The following is a 19,092-nucleotide window of genomic DNA, read 5'->3' as shown; positions in this document are numbered from 1 at the left end:
AGGTCCTGTGTGAGCTGGACCTGTGATGTCACGATCATGTTACTATAATGGCCGAGCACAGCAGAGAAGTGCTGGTGAAGGACCTGTGGGGTAATAAATTACAGTGTGACTAAGTTAAAAAAAGAATCATGCCTGAACTTGAGTGACAGTGACTGATAACTGGGAAAAGCCCCTAAGATATTTACTTCATTCACCTAAGCATATAACGTCTTTTTTTAAGATAAATACATTGATTTCTTTTTATACCATGTTAGTGATGCATATTGCATCATTTAAAACACATTGGGGCTGGTTTAATATAAAAAAAAACGAGGTGTTGTCACCTCACTGTGATGATAGTTGTCTTGCCTTGACAAAAACTGATTTGAACTGGTTTTTTTTATTTTTATTTTTGGCTGGGAAGCCTCAAGCATATGAATCGTACGAGTGCAATCTACTAAAAAACCTCATTGCACTCTCCCCAATATCATTCATTAATGCAGGTCAGATGAGTGAATTTTTTTCTCAACTCCAATTGGGCTTAGGAAAAAATTTGTTGCGTGCTACGATTGGCAGCATATCTGAGATCACGAGTACCCTTACAAGTCTGTGTGTGTGAGTGTGTGTGTGTGTGTGTAACATCGGACTGCACTTGGATGTCATCCGAGTACAGTCTGATATACGCTGAGACAGGCAAAGGAGAAGATGGAGATATTAATCTCTCCATCTTCTCTGCACCTGTGATCAGATTCTCGCAAGTGATAGAATCAGGTCACAGTAGAATGACTCTCAGCTCATGCTTATTGCAGACCCGGAGCCAAGTATCAGTAGCATCAAATACCATACACTAGAGGCCTAATAGTGAGTTCAGGAGGAGGGAGAAGTGGCTTATATGTTCAGAATGAATTACATTTTCCTGATAAGAAATACTTCAAACTTTCTTATAGTTACTTGTACTTTTGACTGAAACAGTGACCATGTAAATTTAGCTTTCCAATAAAAATGGACACCATCTTTAGCTTTTTGGAGTTTCCCCTTCTCATGGCTAGGTGCCATTATATAGATCATATCTACTGATTTTTTTTTTCCAGATGAATATTAATGACCAGTAATGGAGTGATCAGTGTATGCACCACTCAACACAGACATGTGGCCTTTCAGAAGATGTGTGAATACATTTGTTCAAGAGTAAGTATGCAAGTATAATAATTCCACTTTTTTCTGTTTACTGTGCTGTTAATATAGCTTTTTCTTTAACCTCATAACGACGGCCGTACGACTTAAAGCGGCGGCAAAACAGGGTACTTATTCTGTTCCGCCGCTTTAAAGCGGCGGCCCGAAAAAACCCTGTAGCGCCCCCCAGCGACCGAAAATCTCGGGGGTTTCAGCTACCGGGGGTAGCTGAGACCCCCCAGATTATGAATCGGGGTGTTTTTTTTGGACCCCGACCATGTGATCGCCGGTATACACCGTATACCGACGAACACATGAAAAAAAAATAAATGGCCGGTAAAACTGATTTCTTTTTCATCTGACATGATCAAACATGTCAGATGAGAAAGAAATCTAACCCCCTAGTGCCCCCAAAGCCCCCGGTACCGGAGAGTCCCCCCACCCCCATCCCCACCCCCACCCCCACCGGACATCCAAAATGGCGCCGAAGCGCACAGAAAACTGCCGCCGGCGCCGGCTCTGCAGTCATTTCCCTCCGATCTGAAATGATCAAACATTTCAGATCGGAGGGAAATGTCCTCCCCCTGACCCCTCCTCCGGTCCACCGGAGCCCTCTGGTCACCGGAGCCCCCTCCGGTTCTCCAGAGCCACCACCCCCCTCCCCCCTCCGGAGCGTGGAAGATGGCGGCGCACAGCGCGCGGCCGCCTTCATTCTGCTCTTTCTGCCGCATGTGACACGTCACATGCGGCAGAAAGGTGTCCCCAGGTCCCACTAGGTCACCCCCCGTCACCCCCTCCCCCCCCCCAAGCCCCCGGTTATACGTTACCTGTCTGCCGCTCCGGGCCCGCGATCGCCGCCTCCTTCTTCAATGCTGGCGGCGCATGCGCAGACAGCGGCTGTCAGCTGGATCCCTGCAAGCAGGGATCCTGCTGACGTCGCTGATGCACAGGCTCCACTGTGGACCGGGGGAGGGTGAGTGCAGTGATCTGCAGCCACACTCCTCACATGGAGAGGCTGCTGTTCCAGAAAATGGGGGGTACGTTCTGTGAGCGTGCCCCTCATATTCTGGAATGAGGTTACTGCAGGTCACTCTGCCCTAGGTTGGACCGGGGCAGTGTGAGTGCAGTATTCTCAGATTACTGCACCCACACTGCTCATGGAGAGCTTGCTCTTCCAGAAAATGGGGGATACGTTCCCTGAACGTGCCCCCCATATTCTAGAAGATCCAGAGTCGGCGCGGGACCTCCAAAATGGATTACAGCGACCGGAATTTCTTTATTTTCAATAAATTGGTAAAAGAGGAATGTTTCGGGGAGTGTTTTTTCAAATAAATTTTTTTTTTGTCTTTTTTTTTTCTATTACTGACTGGGTTAGTGATGTCGGGTATCTGTTCAGATGCCGTGACATCACTAACCCCAGGGCTTGATGCCAGGTGACATTACAGCTGGTATCAACCCCATATATTACCCCGTCTGCCACCGCACCAGGGCGCGGGATGAGCTGGGGCGAAGCGCCAGGATTGGCGCATCTAATGGATGCGCCACTTCTGGGGCGGCTGCGGCCTGCTATTTTTAGGCTGGGAAGAGTCCAATAACCATGGCTCTTCCCACCCTGAGAATACCAGACCCCAGCTGTCCGCTTCACCTTGGCTGGTGATCTAATTTGGGGGGGACCCCACGTTTTTTTTTTTTTTAAAAAAACGCCTGGGGAGCCCTCCAAATTGATCACCAGCCAAGGTGAAGCTGTCAGCTGTGGTTTGCAGGCTACAGCTGTCTGCTTTACCCTAGCTGGCTATCAAAAATAGGGGGGACCCCACGTCGTTTATTTTAATTATTAATTTTTTGGGGGGCTAAATACAAGGCTAGGCACCCTTTAGTGCCACATGAAAGGCACTAAAGGGCGCCAGCTTAGAATATGCAGGGGAATGGGACGTTATATTTGTTTGACATCTATCCATTCATCCATTGTAGCATTTTACGCTGTGTGCCCACAATCAGGGTTTGCAGTGTTTTGGGCGCAGAGTGTTTTCCTTGTGTCCATAATGCTGCGTTGTGCAGTAGAAGCACAGTGGAAGGATTTTTAGAAATCCCATGCCCAATGTGCTTCTTTTCTCCGCAGCATAAACCGACCTGTGGCGCAGCTTCCCGAGCCTCAGCATGTCAATTTATGCTGCGGAGATGAGTGTTCTCTGCAGGTAGCATAGAGCTCCACAGCGGCCTGAACCCAAATCGTGGGCATGGGCAGCTGCGTTCTCCCGTGGACAACACTCACATCTCTGCAGGAGGCTGACACTGTGTACTAGATGCCGTGTCGCTGGATCATGGCCACAGAGCCTAACAGTGAGACATTTGTTGCTACAGCAACATTTTTGTGAAGTACCTGTGGATTCAAAATGCTTACTATACTCCTGAATAAAATCCAGTTTCCAAAATGGGGTCACTTGTGGGGGTTTTCTGATGTATAGGTACCCAAGGGGCCCTGCTAATGTGACATGGTGCGCGCAATTTATTTCAACTTTTCCAGAATTCAAATGGTGCTCCTTCCATTCCAAGCCCTCCCATTTATCCAAACAGAGGTTTTTGGCCACATGTGGGGTATCCCTGTGCTCATAAGACATTGGATAACAACCTGTGGGGTCCACGGTTTGTTGTTGTCTCTTGAAAAAGTGAGAAATTTGATGCTAAAGCAACAGTTTTGTGAAAAAAATGAAAATTTTCAATATGGCAACCTAAGCTTATCAAATTCTGTGAAGTACTCGTGGATTCAAACTGCTCACTATACACCTTGATAAAAGCCTTGAGGTGTCTTGTTTCCAGAATGAAGTCACTTGTGGGGGACCGCCACTGTTTAGGCACCTCAGGGGCTCTCCAAATGCAACCTGGCGTCCGCTATTGATTCCAGCCAATTTTGCAGTCAAATGGCACTCCTTCCCTTCCGAGCCCTGCCATGCGCCCAAACAGTTGATTTCCACCACATATAAGGTATCGCCAAACTCAGGAGAAATTGCACAATAAATGTTATGCTGAATTTTTTCCTTTTACTCTTGTAAAAAAAAAAGCTACCTGGTTGAAATAACAATTTTGTGGTAAAATTTTATTTTTTTTTTTTCATGGCTCAACGTTATAAAATTCTGTGAAGCACCTGAGGGTTCAGGGTACTCACCAAACATCTAGATAAATTCCTTGAGGGGCCTAGTTTCCAAAATGGGGCCACTTGTGCGGGGTTTCTGCTGTTTAGGTACCTTAGGGGACCTCCAAATGCGACATGGTGCCCGCAATCTTTTTCAGCCAAATTTCCTTTCTAAAATTCAAATATTGCTCCTTTCGTTCCAAGCCCTCCCATTTGTCCAAACAAAGGTTTCAGACCACATGTGAGGTATCACCGCGCTCATAAAAAAGTGGTTAACAAACCTTGAGGTCAAATTTTTGGAATTACCTCTTGAAAAAGTGAGAAAATTGATGCTAAAGCAACATTTTTGAGAAAATTATTAAAATTTTCAATATGACAACGTAACGTTAACAAAATCTGTGAAGTACCTGTGGATCTAAAATGCTCACTATACCCCTAGATAGAAGCCTTGAGGGGTCTAGTTTCCAAAATGGTGTCACTTGTGAGGGATTTCTTCTGTTTAGGTACCTTAGCGGACCTGTAAATGCAACATGGTGCCCGCAATCTATTTCAGCCAAATTTGCTTTCCAAAATTCAAATATTGCTCCTTCTGTTCCGAGCCCTCCCATTTGTCCAAACAGAGGTTTCTGACCACATGTGGGGTATCGGCGCGCTCATAAGAAAGTGGGGAACAAGTTTTGAGGTCCATTTTGTTGTGTTATTTCTTCTAAAAGTGAATAAATTTGGGTTAGAGCAACATTTTTAGGTAAAATTTAATTTTTGCTTTTTTTCATTCCACATTGCTTTTGTTCATGTGAAGCACCTGAAGGGTTAATAAACTTCTTGAATGTGGTTTTGAGTACTTTGGGGGGTGCAGTTTTTAGAATGGTGTCACTTTTGGGTATTTTCTGTCATCTAGGCCTATTGAAGTCACTTCAAATGTGATGTGGTCCCTAAAAAACTGGTTTTGTAAATTTTGATGTAAAAATGAGAAATTGCTGATAAACTTTGAACCCCTCTAACTTCCTAACAAAAAAAAATTTTGTTTCCAAAATTGTGCTGATGTAAAGTAGACATGTGGGAAATGTTATTTATTAACTATTTTGTGTCACAGAAATCTCTGGTTTAACGGTATAAAAATTCAAAAGTTGAAAATTGCTAAATTTTCAAAATTTTTGCCAATATTCAATTTTTTTCATAAATAAACACAAAAAATATTGTCCTAAATTTGGTACTAACATGAAGTCCAATATGTGACGAAAAAACAGTCTCAGAATCACCGGGATCCGTTGAAGCGTTCCAGAGTTATAACCTCATGAAGTGACACTGGCCAGAATTGCAAAATTTGGTCTGGTCATTAAGGTGAAAATTAGCTCCGTCACTAAAGGGTTAACCAAATTCTGAGGGTTAGTAATAGTTAGTATATAATAGTTAATCAGTAATTTTCCTGGGATTTTTTTTTTTTTTCTTTACTTGTAAGTACTTTTACACAGTGAAAACACATTTAATCGAAATCTCATTTTTGGATACCTGCATAATGTAACTCTTTTTTTTTTTTTTTTTTTTTTTTACTAACATTGCCATATTATGGTTTGTTTTCAACTGGCTTAGTTGGCGTTTTAAATGGTCATTATTTATGCTTTTTAATGCTTTTGCGCTATCTAAGCGGGATTTACACACTACGATATATCTAACGAGATGTCGGTGGGGTCCCATCGTAAGTGATGCACATCCGGCATCGTTAGTGGTGTTGTAGCGTGTGACAGCTACGTGCGACGGTGAACGAGCAGAAATACTCACCTTCTCGTTCATCGTTGACATGTCGCTCATTTTCAAAAAATCGAGTGTGCAGTTGTTCATTGTTCCCGAAGCAGCACACACCGCTCTGTGTGACACCCCGGGAACAATGAACTGCAGCTTACCTGCGTCCCGCGGCTCTCGCCAGCAATGCGGAAGGAAGGAGGTGGGCGGGATGTTTACGTCCCGCTCATCTCCGCCCCTCCGCTTCTATTGGCCGGCCACTGTGTGACGTCGCTGTGACGCCGAACGTCCCTCCCCTTTCAGGAAGTGGATGTTCGCCGCCCATAGCGAGGTCGCAACAAATTGCCCGTGTCACACAAACGATGGGGGCGGGTGCGATCGCAAATGCGATCGTTGTAACGTGTAAAGCAGGCTTATCTGTGTAGTAAAAAAAGATTTCAAGAGTGCCTATCGCATCTGAGAAAAACATAAATCTCAAAAGACAAGGGATGATCGAATATCAAAAATATTCGGCAATATTCGGCTTTGCTAATATCCGACGAATACGTCACCGCTACGCGAATATTCGATGCGCAATGTAAGTTTATGGGAAGCCTGAATAGTTGCTATATTGAGCGTTGCTGAATATTTGAGGTATTCGATCATCCCTATAAAAGACTTTTCTTAAATGCATATAATTAGTAATGCGAATATCCTCTTCAGAGAAGAACACTTGAACAATACCATCGATTGCAGGTAGCCATCCTAAAAGTCACTATCAACCCTTGAATGAGCCGAAGCACATGACTTAGAATAAAAAGCCAAACCAGACATTACCATTTACAGGCATGTGTTTACCCCTCCTCAGTCCAAAGCAAGAAGTCTGATTTGGTTATGCCAGAGGCCTCTGCTTGGAGGTCTAAGCGGGAACATTTCTCCTTGTGGAGAGTGCTATGCCAGCAAAGGACACTTATTCACCATATAAAGAGAATTCATAGTACATCACAAAAGTGAGTACACCCCTCACATTATTGTAAATATTTTATTAATCTTTTCATGGGCCAACACTGAAGATATGACACTGATACAATGTAAAGTAGTCAGTGTACAGCTTGTATAATAGTGTAAATTTGGTGTGGTACTACAGTTTTAGCCCTCTTCTCTGAAGAAGATATTTCATAGTTTCATAGTTTTTAAGGTTGTAGGTAGACATAAGTCCATCGAGTTGAACCTGTAGCCTAATATGTAGATTGAGAGGAAAGGAAAACTCCCATGGAGCGGACACTAAGCTCCATATTAGGGGAAAAATTCCTTCCCAACTCCACATACGGCAATCACACTAGTTCCCTGGACCTACGCCCCATCACAGAATCTAGTGCACATAACCAGTAATATTATATTTTCAAGAAAGGCATCCAGGCCTCTCTTAAATTTCACTAATGAGTCAACCATTACAAAATCATGTAGAAGAGAGTTTGATAGTCTCATCGCCCTTAAAGTGTGGAATCTGTATCTTTTGATTAAGATTAACCGTCTTTTCTCTCGATATAGAAGATGCCACCTTGTCCCCATCGCAGGCGTAGGTGTAAAAAGATAGTTAGAAAGACCGCTGTACTGTCCCCTCATATAGTTGTACATTGCAATAAAATCGCCCCTAATGCTTCGTTTTTCCAAACTGTAAAACCCCAAGTTTAATAACCTATCTTGGTATTGCAGTCCACCTATTCATTTAATAATCTTGGTTGCTCTTCTCTGCACCAACTCTAGTTCAGATATGTCCTTCTTATACACTAGAGACCAAAGTTGTATACATTATTCTAAGTGTGGTTGCCCTAGTGACTTGTAAAGGAGTAAATGTTGTGAATGTCATCTGAGGGGGTGATGATTTGGAGCTCCCTCTGGTGGCCAGAACTGGGGGTGAAGCTGACTGTGCCTCCACAGGTGTGGGAGTTAATTGGGAGTTTGGGAAGCCCAATTTCAGATCAGCCTGGGTTATATAGTAGAGCAGTATCTGCTGGCTGGGGCCATTATAGATGTTGTTCCTCTCTCTCTGAATCGGCTTGGAGTTGTCCTTCCATTTTTCCTGTGTCTGTCCCATTCCAAATAAGTTTTAAGTTATTTGCTTTATTGCCTAATCCACACCTAAGGGTGTTTGTTTTTCTTTTTGTTTAGCTTAAAGTCTGTTTTCTTGCAGGAGAGGAATTGTCTTTCTGTTTTGATGAGCATGGGGGTTCCCCCTCTCCAGGTCCCACTGCAAGAAAATGGAGATTCTCCCTGTTCTATTTGATTATTTGCACTTTTGTATTTCTTGTGTTATTTTTGGTATTTTGTTTCTCCCATTAATTACAAGAGTACCTGATATAGTGGGGAAGAGTCTGTGTGGTCTCACTATTTTTCTTATCAGGAGATTGGTATTTTTCTGCAGGGTTTTCACTGACCACAATCCGTTATCTGTCCTGTCCTGTTCTATCTAAGGAAGTCTGGCCTCGCCTTTGCTAATCTATATTTCCTATCTGTGTATTGTGTTTACTTACATCACCATTGCATTTATATGTTGGGGGCTTGCAATTCCTTTGGGGACTACACAGAGGCAAGATAGGTTTCCTCATTTCTATCTGTGAGGTGTAGTAAGTTTCTCCGGCTGTGACGTGGCATCTAGGTGTGTTTAGGAACGCTCCACGGCTACTTCTAGTGTGATCTGACAGATAGGGGATTGCAGTCAGCTCCGGTTCCAAATACTCTTGTGTTTCTTCTATTTATGAGATTGTTGTTATCATCCACAGTGACCAGATTATAACAGGTAAAACTGTGTTTTTCTCATGAGCATCTTTTCCTCTTTTTAATGCATCCGTTATTTTATTAGCCATGGCAGCTGCTGCCCGACACAAAGTTAAATTTGCTGTCCACCCATACAGCCAACTCTTTGTCAGTGTCACTTTTACCCAGTGTTTTACAATTAAGAACATAATTTAACATTTTATTTGCATTACCTTACATTTAGCAACTTTTAAGTTTAGTTGCCATTTCTCAGCCCAATCCCCCAACCTATACAAATCCCTCTGCAATATTAAATTATCCTCCTTTATATTAATTACTTTGCATAGTTTAGTATCATCTACAAATATTGAAATTTTACTCTCAATGCCCCCCACAAGATCATTAATAAATATGTTAAAAAGAAGAGGGCCTAATACTGATGCCTGTGGTACCCCACTGTTAACTGTGACTCAGTCCGAGTGTTTTCAATTAATAACCATCCTTTGTTTCCTATCACTGAGCCAGTTCTTAAGACAGTTACACATACTTTCCCCTATTCCCATTATACTCATTTTATGTACCAACCTTTTGTGTGGCACCATAGCAAATACTTTTGAAAAATCCATATAGACAACATCCACTGCATTTCCCTCTTCCAGTCTGGAAGTTGCATTCTCATAAAAGCTGATCAGATTAGTTTGACCGATCCTTCATAAACCCATGTTGTTACTGGGTAATGAGATTACTCTTCTTGAGATACTCCAGGATAGTATCTCTTAGGAAACCCTCAAGGATTTTACCCACAGTAGAGGTTAAACTTACCGGCCTATAATTCCCAGGCTCAGATTTTGTCCCCCTTTTTGAATATTCGCACCACATATGCTATGCGCCAATCCTGTGGTACAATTCTTAAAAATAATGGTCTGTCTATCATGGTACTTAATTCCTGCAGTACTTGGGAGGCAGAGGTGAGAGGGGGGAGGGGAGGGGTGCATACCATCCAGGCTCAGTGATTTATCTACTTTAGTGATTTTGAGGCGGCACCGTACTTCCTTCTGGGTTAAGCAGGTGACATTTCATGAGGAATTTATGGTCTCCCTGATCATGTCGTGTGTCATGGGTTTTTTTTTGTAGAATTACTGTAGAAAAAAAGTTTAGCAGATTGGCTTTCCTTCCATCCTCCTCCACCATTTCACCCAGACTATATTTGAGGGGGCCAACACTATCATTTTATTTAGTTGAAGAATATTTTTGGATTATTTTTACATTCTCTGGCAATGCGTCTCAATCTTTACTACTTTTATTTGTTTTTTACAGAATCTGTCATTTTCTATAAATATTTAATGCCTCTTCATTACCCTTGCTTTAACTCTCTCTTGTCATTTAGTGCACCCCTTACAGCTCTATTTAGCCAGAGTAGATTCCTCCTATTTCGAATAATAATGTTGTTTATATAGCACCAACATATTCCGCAGCATTTTACAATTCAAAAGTGACATATACAGACAATATCAGACATTATAGTGCAACACAATTCAACAGAAACCAAGAGGAGTGATGGCCTTGCTCGCAAGCTTACAATCTAGGGCAGACCTGGGCAAGGGGCGGCCCGCGGGCCACATCCGGCCCGCCTACTCTCTGTGACCGGCCCGCCTGGCTCCGGGCGTCCTTGCTGGCCGGTCACTGATGAGGGCAATCTGACCTGTTGTCCGGAGCTCCAGGCTCCGGGCGGCCCGTGGTCAGATTGCCCTCATCACACGCTGCGTGCCGGCAAGGAACAGAAGACAGATACTGCAGCACCGCACAGTGCAGCAGCGGAACGCAGGAATCTGTCCTCTGTTTCCTGCCGGCACTTTCTCTGTGACACACACGCGCGCGCCCTGATGTCGTCAGTACGGCGCGCGTGTGTGTCATTTGAAAAGTTCCCGCCCCGGCAGGAGAAGAAGATGCAGCAGCCGGAGCCCGTACGGAGAGAGGAAGCAGCTCAGCGGGGAGCCGTACAAGAGAAGAAGGATGTCAGCGGGAGCCCGTACGGAGGTGTCTGAGGAGGGAAAGGTGAGTGGTGACTAGTAACCTGAGGGGACAATGGGGGGAGTGGAGGTGAGGGGGGGGTAACTGGTAAGTAATATTTGGGGGGAGTGATGTAGTATATGGCAATGTAGTTTTACAGGTGTAGTATATAGGGGTCTAGTGATGTATATGTGGATGTAGTGATGTATATTACAGGAGTATATAGCAGTGTAGTGATGTATATTACAGGTGTATATGGGGGTGCAGTGATTTATATTACAGGTGTATATGGGGGTGCAGTGATGTATATTACAGGTGTATATGGGGGTGCAGTGATGTATATTACAAGTGTATATAGGGGTGTAGTGATGTATATTACAGGTGTATATGGGGGTGTAGTGATGTATATTACAGGTGTATATAGGGGTGCAGTGATGTATATTACAGGTGTATATGGGGGTGCAGTGATGTATATTACAGGTGTATATGGGGGTGCAGTGATGTATATTACAGGTGTATATGGGGGTGCAGTGATGTATATTACAGGTGTATATAGGGGTGCAGTGATGTATATTACAGGTGTATATAGGGGTGCAGTGATGTATATTACAGGTGTATATGGGGGTGCAGTGATGTATATGGGGGTGCAGTGATGTATATTACAGGTGTATATGGGGGTGCAGTGATGTATATTACAGGTGTATATGGGGGTGCAGTGATGTATATTACAGGTGTATATGGGGGTGCAGTGATGTATATTACAGGTGTATATGGGGGTGCAGTGATGTATATTACAGGTGTATATGGGGGTGCAGTGATGTATATTACAGGTGTATATGGGGGTGCAGTGATATATATTACAGGTGTATATGGGGGTGTAGTGATGTATATTACAGGTGTATATAGGGGTGCAGTGATGTATATTACAGGTGTATATGGGGGTGTAGTGATGTAGTATATGGGGATTGTTTGTGTATATATGTATATAGCGTGTGCGTGTATGTATGTGTGCGTGCGTGCAGAGAGAAAAGCCCGTAACTGCGAGTGGTACTGGAGTTACATCGGGTACCACGTGCTCTCTCCCCGCCCCCTGCAGCGCCATACCGCCATTACAGGGCCTGATTGCGTTTCTCCGGTACCCGTTTGCATACATGTGACAGGTACCGGAGAAAACACGAGTCTGTGAAATAAAAAGATTTTCCATATTTACCTGCTTTCTTCAACTCTGCTGCCTCCCGCTCCTGACCACTGCTCATTCATTGATTATTCACCGCACTCAGGACCTGGAAGCCGGAGAATCGCGATGACAGCACCGGGCACAGCACCGTTGAGGACATCACCGCAGGGACAGGTGAGTATTCTGCAAGCACAGTGACCTCCAGGAGGTCATCAGAGTTTCCAATGAACTTTGATGACCATCCTGCGACACCCACGCTACAGCTTCATGGGTTCATCAGAGTTCATTGGGAACTGTGACGAGTCCCCGAGATGCTCCGGCTTCCAGGTTCTCAACATACACACACACCTGTATACTCACCCAGCGATGCGGTCCCCAGCGCTGTCCCTGCTTCCAGCTACTCACTGCAGTGAGTATTCAGTGAGTATAATTACCAGCGATAAGGAGCGGGAGGCAGCAGAGCCAGAGACAGCAGCACTGGAGTTAGGTAAATATAGAAAATCTTTTTATTAAAAAGACCCGTGTTTTCTCTGGTATTTGTCACACTGATGTCACAGAGATCACATCATTTGTGACACCTGTGCTGCCAGAGAAAAAAAGGACATGTGTGCGTGCAGGGCCACGAGGGGTCACACAGTCCCTAACTTACTGTTTGTATATGAAGGGATAGTATATATGCTATATACAGTATTGGGTAAAACTGAGTTAATTATATTAGTCCGGCCCTCTAAAACCATCCCAATTTCTCATGCGGCCTCATGGGAAAATTAATTGCCCACCCCTGATCTAGGGTATATATTATGCACATGTCCTACTCAGGAAGCTTACAAAAGTGTCCCATTTGCTTTGTGTACTTTTATTTCTCAGGACGTGTCCCAGTTTATGGCACTAAGTTCATCTCTTATACGTTGGAAATTTGCCTTCCTGAAATCTAGTGTCCCTGTAGCCCTTCTACTATACATCTTATTAAATGATACACGAAAACCTATTATTTTGTGATCACTGTTACCCAAGTGACCCCCCAACTCGTATATTTGATATGCAGTCTGGCCTATTGGTTAATATTAGGACTAGTGGTGCCCCCCCCTCTTGTTGGGTCCTCCTTGTGAAAGATAAATTATCGTTCATTGTGGTCAAAAACCTGTCTCCTTTGCTGGACCTGCAGGATTCTGTCCCCAGTGTCTACCCGGATAAAGTCCCCCATAGTAATGACTTCTCCCTGATATGTTTTGTTGTTTCCTTTATATTCGAAGACTTACAACAAACCCCTATCAGTATTTTATTAGTCTTTCTTCAGTTAGACCAGTTATCATTTGTAAATTTGATGAATTTCTTCAGTATTGTAGCGACATAGGTTTTAGTTGCATTTTATTGCACAATTCAGTAAATGTTTCTTCCTGGATGCTGCCAACTATGAAAGGAGGATCTAGTGTTATACAGTATCTAAATGCTATATAGAGCTTTATGCTCAGATCTGCCAGAATTTATGGTGAACTTATTAATTCTCCTTTTTTGCCTTGGACCATAGAATATAATGGAATAACCCATTCACACACTATCCTCAAATATTAACCAAAATTTAAGTACAAATATGTTGAATTCATCAATGTATCACAAGTAGTGAATTCGAAAATCACAAAGACCAAACCTTTACGACCTTTAACAAAGACGCCTGTACTTTACTGATAAATAACAGTACTCCTATATTTAGTAATGTCATATGCTGCATGTGTTTATGCCAGGTGTCGGGACCCCGTGGCTGATTTGCCGGTCCTATGAAGGACACTTAACAAGTTTGGATCTGTGTCTGGACCTTTTGGCGGATATGCCGGTTCTATGTATGACACGGAATACTCTATGTGGATTTGTTACTCCACTCTCCTGAGGATATATGATGAAACGCGTTGAGAGAGAGAAATCCCTTCCATATGTATACCGGAGCTGTTTATAAGTGGATCCTTTGAATACCTGGTGGAACCAGGGGATCGCTTTTAGCCTTTGGCTAGCTCCATCATCTGATCATTGGGGAGGAACGTTCGTCCATAAGTAACCAGAAGACTGGTGAGATTGTTCCTCTTTCATTCCCTATCCAGCTCATTGGGATTAGGGTCTGTTTGCTGCTGTCTTTTAATATTGTCCTCCTGTGAGAGAATATTCCTACCAACACAATTACAGGACATCACAGGTAGTGACAATTTTTATGTGCATTTTGCACCTTAAGTGTTGTTAGTCCTTTTTATGCATACCATATTAAAAGTTATATTTTAGGCGTGTTAATTTTGCTGGGTTACCTAGCTATTACTACTTTCACCTACGGTATATCCCTATCCAGTTGCTATATTTGTAAGGCCAACAACCATCCATAAATTAACATCTATAAATAGATTAAAGCTATGAAAAAACAGCATTATTAAACACATTACTGGAGGACATGATGCTGATATGTGTATTGGGCAGATGTAACGCCTTACCCCTGGGAAACCAGACACCTTGACGTGCGTTTCGCACTCTTTATCAGGAGATCCCTAACTCTCTGATGTAGCTGTTTAAGAGATTGCCAAGAGCTGAAAAGCATTCATCAGAGTATAAAGACGGTGCTTTCAGAAATCTGAGGCTTACCACATTCTGGCTTGTTTTACACATGCTTTTTGTTTCCTTGTTTTCATATGTGTATATTTGTCGTTTTACTGCCTTGAGTCACAATCTACAATGTGCACATTTCAATGAGAACAAGGAAAACCACTGCATTAACAGGTGTCCCAACTTTTCACTGGCACTTTATATAGCCTAGCTAGAGGAGAATAAAGCTGCTTCTAAAGCATTAATCTGCTATAAGAGGAAATGGTGGCTTATATAGGGTTAATTTAGTAGAGGACATACAGTGCGTATTCGGCTCCCTTGAATTTTTCAACCCTTTCCCACATTTCAGGCTTCAAACATAAAGATAAAAATTTTAATTTTATGGTGAAGAATCAACAAGTGGGACACAATTGTGAAGTTGAACGAAATTTATTGCTTATTTTAAACTTTTTAAAAAAATAATAAACCGAAAAGTGGAGCGTGCAATATTATTTGTCCCCTTTAAGTTAATACTTTGTAGTGCCATCTTTTTCTGCGATTACAGCTGCAAGTCGCTTGGGATATGTCTCTATCAGTTTTGCACATCGAGAGACTGAATTTCTTGCCCATTCTTCCTTTGCAAAGAGCTGGAGCTGAGTGAAGTTGGATGGAGAGCGTTTGTGAACAGCAATTGTCAGCTCTTTCCATAGTCTCAATTGGATTCAGGTCTGGACTTTGACTTGGCCATTCTAACACCTGGATATGTTTGTGACCATTCCATTGTAGATTTTGCTTTTATGTTTTGGATCATGGTCTTGTTGGAAGACAAATCTTCGTCCCAGTCTCAGGTCTTTTGCAGACTCCAACAGGTTTTCTTCAAGAATGGTCCTGTATTTGGCTCCATCCGTCTTCCCATCAATTTTAACGATCTTCCCTGTCCCTGCTGAAGAAAAGCATGCCCAAACCATGATGCTGCCACCACCATGTTTGACAGTGAGCATGGTGTGTTCAGTTTGATGAGCTGTGTTGCTTTTACGCCAAACAGATCGTTTGGCATTGTGCCCCAAAAGTTTGATTTTGGTTTCATCTGACCAGAGCATCTTTCACTTGTTTGGTGTGTCTCTCAGGTGGCTTGTAGCAAACTTTAAACAACACTTTTTATGGATTTCTTTGAGAAATGGATTTCTCCTAGCCACTCTTCCATAAAGGCCAGATTTGTGCAGACTGATTGTTGTCCTATGGACAGACTCTCCCACCTCAGGTGTAGATCTCTGCAGTTCATCCAGAGTGATCATGGGCCTCTTGGCTGCATCTCTGATCAGTCTTCTCCTTGTTTGAGATGAAAATTTTGAGGAACGGCCGGGTCTTGGTAGATTTGCAGTGTGATGATATACTCCTTCCATTTCAATATGATCGCTTGCTCAATGCTCTTGGGATGTTTAAAGTTTTGGAAATCTTTTTGTAACCAAATCCGGCTTGAAACTTCTACACAACAGTATCACGGACCTGCCTGTTGTGTTCCTTGGTCTTCATGATGCTCTCTGTGCTTTAAACAGAACACAGACTATCACAAAGCAGGTGCATTTATACTGAGACTTGATTACACACAGGTGGATTATATTTATCATCATCAGTCATTTAGGACAACATTGGATCATTCAGAGATCCTCAATGAACTTCTGGAGTGAGTTTGCTGCACTGAAAGTAAAGGGGATGAATAATATTGCATGCCCCAATTGACAGTTTTTTTATTAGTTGTTAAAAAAGTTTAAAATAAGCAATACATTTCGATCAACTTCACAATTGTGTCCCACTTGTTGTTGGTTCTTCACCATGAAATTTACATTTTTATCTTTATGTTTGAAGCCTGAAATATGGGAAAAGGTTGAAAAATCTGCTTGCATGGGATAGGTGATAACATACTGATCTTTGGGGGTTCAACCACTTGATGCTTCTTAATTCACAGGAATCTATTTCAAATTCCAACACATGACTATATTCTGCATGAAGAGTTCACTTTACTCCAGCCTCCTTCTCTTAAAAAGTCAGACCTGTTCTAAATAAATTAGAGAAGAAAAAAATGTACTTTACCTATTCAAATATATTTGATTAATGTCTTATTATTTCTTGGCAGGGTCACACTTATGTATTTTGTTTATTGTTTTGCATCCAGAATCTTAAGCTTAATTATGTATGTAGCTTCCTGTACATTCCAATGCCAAATCACATTAGGGCTGGAGTCCTAGAACACCCATCATGCTCTACAGGTAGGGGAGGAGTCATACTTGCCTTGTAGAGATGCACCAGAGCAAGGAGTACAATTTATAGACCTAAGCCACTGTAGTTAAACATAAATCGTGGATTTAGGACAAAAAGTTAGGGATATTTGGCTTTTGGGTGAAATGTCAGGATGATCCTACTTTTTGCACAAGTTGCTGTTCTCTATCATGGAGCTTGATGACAATATTCACAACAAGTGTTTGGTTCATCAATCATCCAAAAAGTTTGGGGATTCAATTAGAATTGGTAATTAAACAGTCCTCCTCATCATGCTGTTCACATTTTGACATCATAAGACCAAGACGACACCTAACAATTGATGAACAGTACCTTGCCATTGCGAAGGCTTCAAGCAGGATGTTCTCAGATGGAAGTGAACACTGATCTTAGAGTGTCACAGTGTGTCATCAGCAGGTTGCAACAGAGAAACAGAAAGACTGGAAGATTTACAGAAAGGCATAGAAATGGACATCTTTCCACACTGATGAACGCTTTATTGTGAACAATGCCCTTCGGAACTGGATGATGAATACCATACAACTCCAGGCACATTTAAGGAAGGATAGAGGCACCCAAGGGTTACGTCAGACCATTAAAAATTGTTTACATCAGCGTGGTCTGCTTGATGGATGACCTGCAAGGGTCCCTGATCACACCCCCAGGCATAGGTGTCATCGTCATGCTAGATGAGGGACCAGTGGGCCTCAGTGCTGTTCACTAATTAAAGTCGATTCATGTGTCGACCAGGGTTATGGGGTACTCGGTACCGGGCGGTGTATAACTGGGGAATGTCACTTTGGTGGCCTCCGCAAGCAGGGGCAGGCCCCAGAGGGTGGGTGCTGTGATTGGTGTGGGAAGAAGGTAGGCCACACAAGAGGGTTTCAGTGCAACTGGTTCTTTACTAACTTTCTGGTGGTAACTGGTCACCCGAGGCCGTCTGGTTTCACCTTCAGGTCCCCTTAGTCCCAATGCCGGCTTAGTAACCTGGTGGCTTCTTCCCCTGGACCTGTCTTTTGGTTGGTGGGTCCCCGTGGCATTGAGCAGCTGGGGGTTCCCTCCTTTTTGTCTTCTACAGCAGTTCGTATGACAGTATCGTCAACCCTGTGGGGTTGGAGTCTCTGGTCCTGTTCCCGGTTCTCCCGTAGCTACTGAGTCCCGAACTTCAAGGTCAGTGAGGTCCTTGATGGTCCCCTCACTGTGCAGGTGTTATCAGGCCTGATTAGGGTATCTGCCTGACCTAGGGTCCTGTACCCCGTTGGTGCGAAATTCTGGGAGTACTTCACCGGCAACTAACCGCTTGGGCCCTCTGGGCACTGTTCACTCCTATCAGTGCGTCTACTCACTTTCACTGTCAGACTCTTTCTTCACTCCTCAGTCTCCACTGTCTCACTGTCCACTCTGTTCTGGCTGTCCACTGTCTGCCCCTCCCACCTGGTCAACTAGTGGACTGGACTGGCTCCACCTCTAGGTGGCCATCTATTGGTCCAAACCTAGCCTGGTACCATTCTATGGGGGATGTTTGGGAAGAACAGGGATTATGTGGAGTTTTTGTTGTTACCAGCACTGGTCTTCTGGGTCCCTAGGGGGTAGGCCCTGCATCCTTGTGAGGGATGCAGTACCTTGTAGCTCCCTGATGGCTTCAGGGGCGCTACATTCACAGCTCAGCAGAAATAATGGTGTTGATGAAATAATGATGTTGGAGATGTCAAGGAAATCACTATGCATAAGCCATTGTTGTCACCAGATGAGCCTTTGGTGGTGGTGGTGGTGTTAGTGTGGGCAGGGCAGGTTTGTCTAGTCAATACAGAACTACCCTACACTTTGTGAATGGTAGAGTGACAAACCCGTACTACTTGAATAACATCATTAATACAGTCATTGTGCCTCTGCATGAACAACACAGACTTTATTTCATCAATCCTGGACAACAATGCTCCAGCTCATCGAGGTCACATCATTAGGGAACGGCTGCTGTAGTCTGGGGAACCTCAAATGGAGTGGCCTGCACTTTCTCCAGACCTGAATCCCATAGAAAACCTACAGGATCGGCTGAGTTTCCGTAACTCTGTACCCCAGAACCTCAATGACCTGAGGGCTGCTCTTCAAGAACAGTGGGATGACATGCCTCAGCAGACAATAAACTCCACTTGTTAACAGTATGAGACGTCATTGTCAAGGTGTATTTGATGGTCAAGGCCACATGACAAGTTATTGAGACGGTGACATTGTTTCGAGGTATACCCCACCACTGTTGGCTTTTGTTTCAATAAGTTGTTTGAGATGAGGAAATCACCATTGCACGCTTCTA

At 43.3% G+C, this 19,092-nt stretch overlaps 1 protein-coding gene across 1 annotated transcript in view; it reads left to right on the top strand.

The window, feature by feature from the left end:
• GTPBP3 (GTP binding protein 3, mitochondrial) overlaps nucleotides 1-19,092 on the top strand; it is a 110,398-nt gene that overhangs the window by 11,361 nt on the left and 79,945 nt on the right. The window contains exon 2 of the mRNA XM_075315487.1: nucleotides 1,071-1,167. Within this exon, the coding sequence (XP_075171602.1) occupies nucleotides 1,127-1,167 (41 nt within the window). The 5' untranslated portion in view covers nucleotides 1,071-1,126. The remainder of the gene's footprint in view (nucleotides 1-1,070; nucleotides 1,168-19,092) is intronic.

This window comes from Anomaloglossus baeobatrachus, chromosome 1 (assembly GCF_048569485.1).
Source record: "Anomaloglossus baeobatrachus isolate aAnoBae1 chromosome 1, aAnoBae1.hap1, whole genome shotgun sequence".
Lineage (NCBI taxonomy): Eukaryota > Metazoa > Chordata > Amphibia > Anura > Aromobatidae > Anomaloglossus > Anomaloglossus baeobatrachus.
Note: the sequence above shows the minus strand (reverse complement) of the source record. Positions and strands in the feature narration are given on the sequence as shown.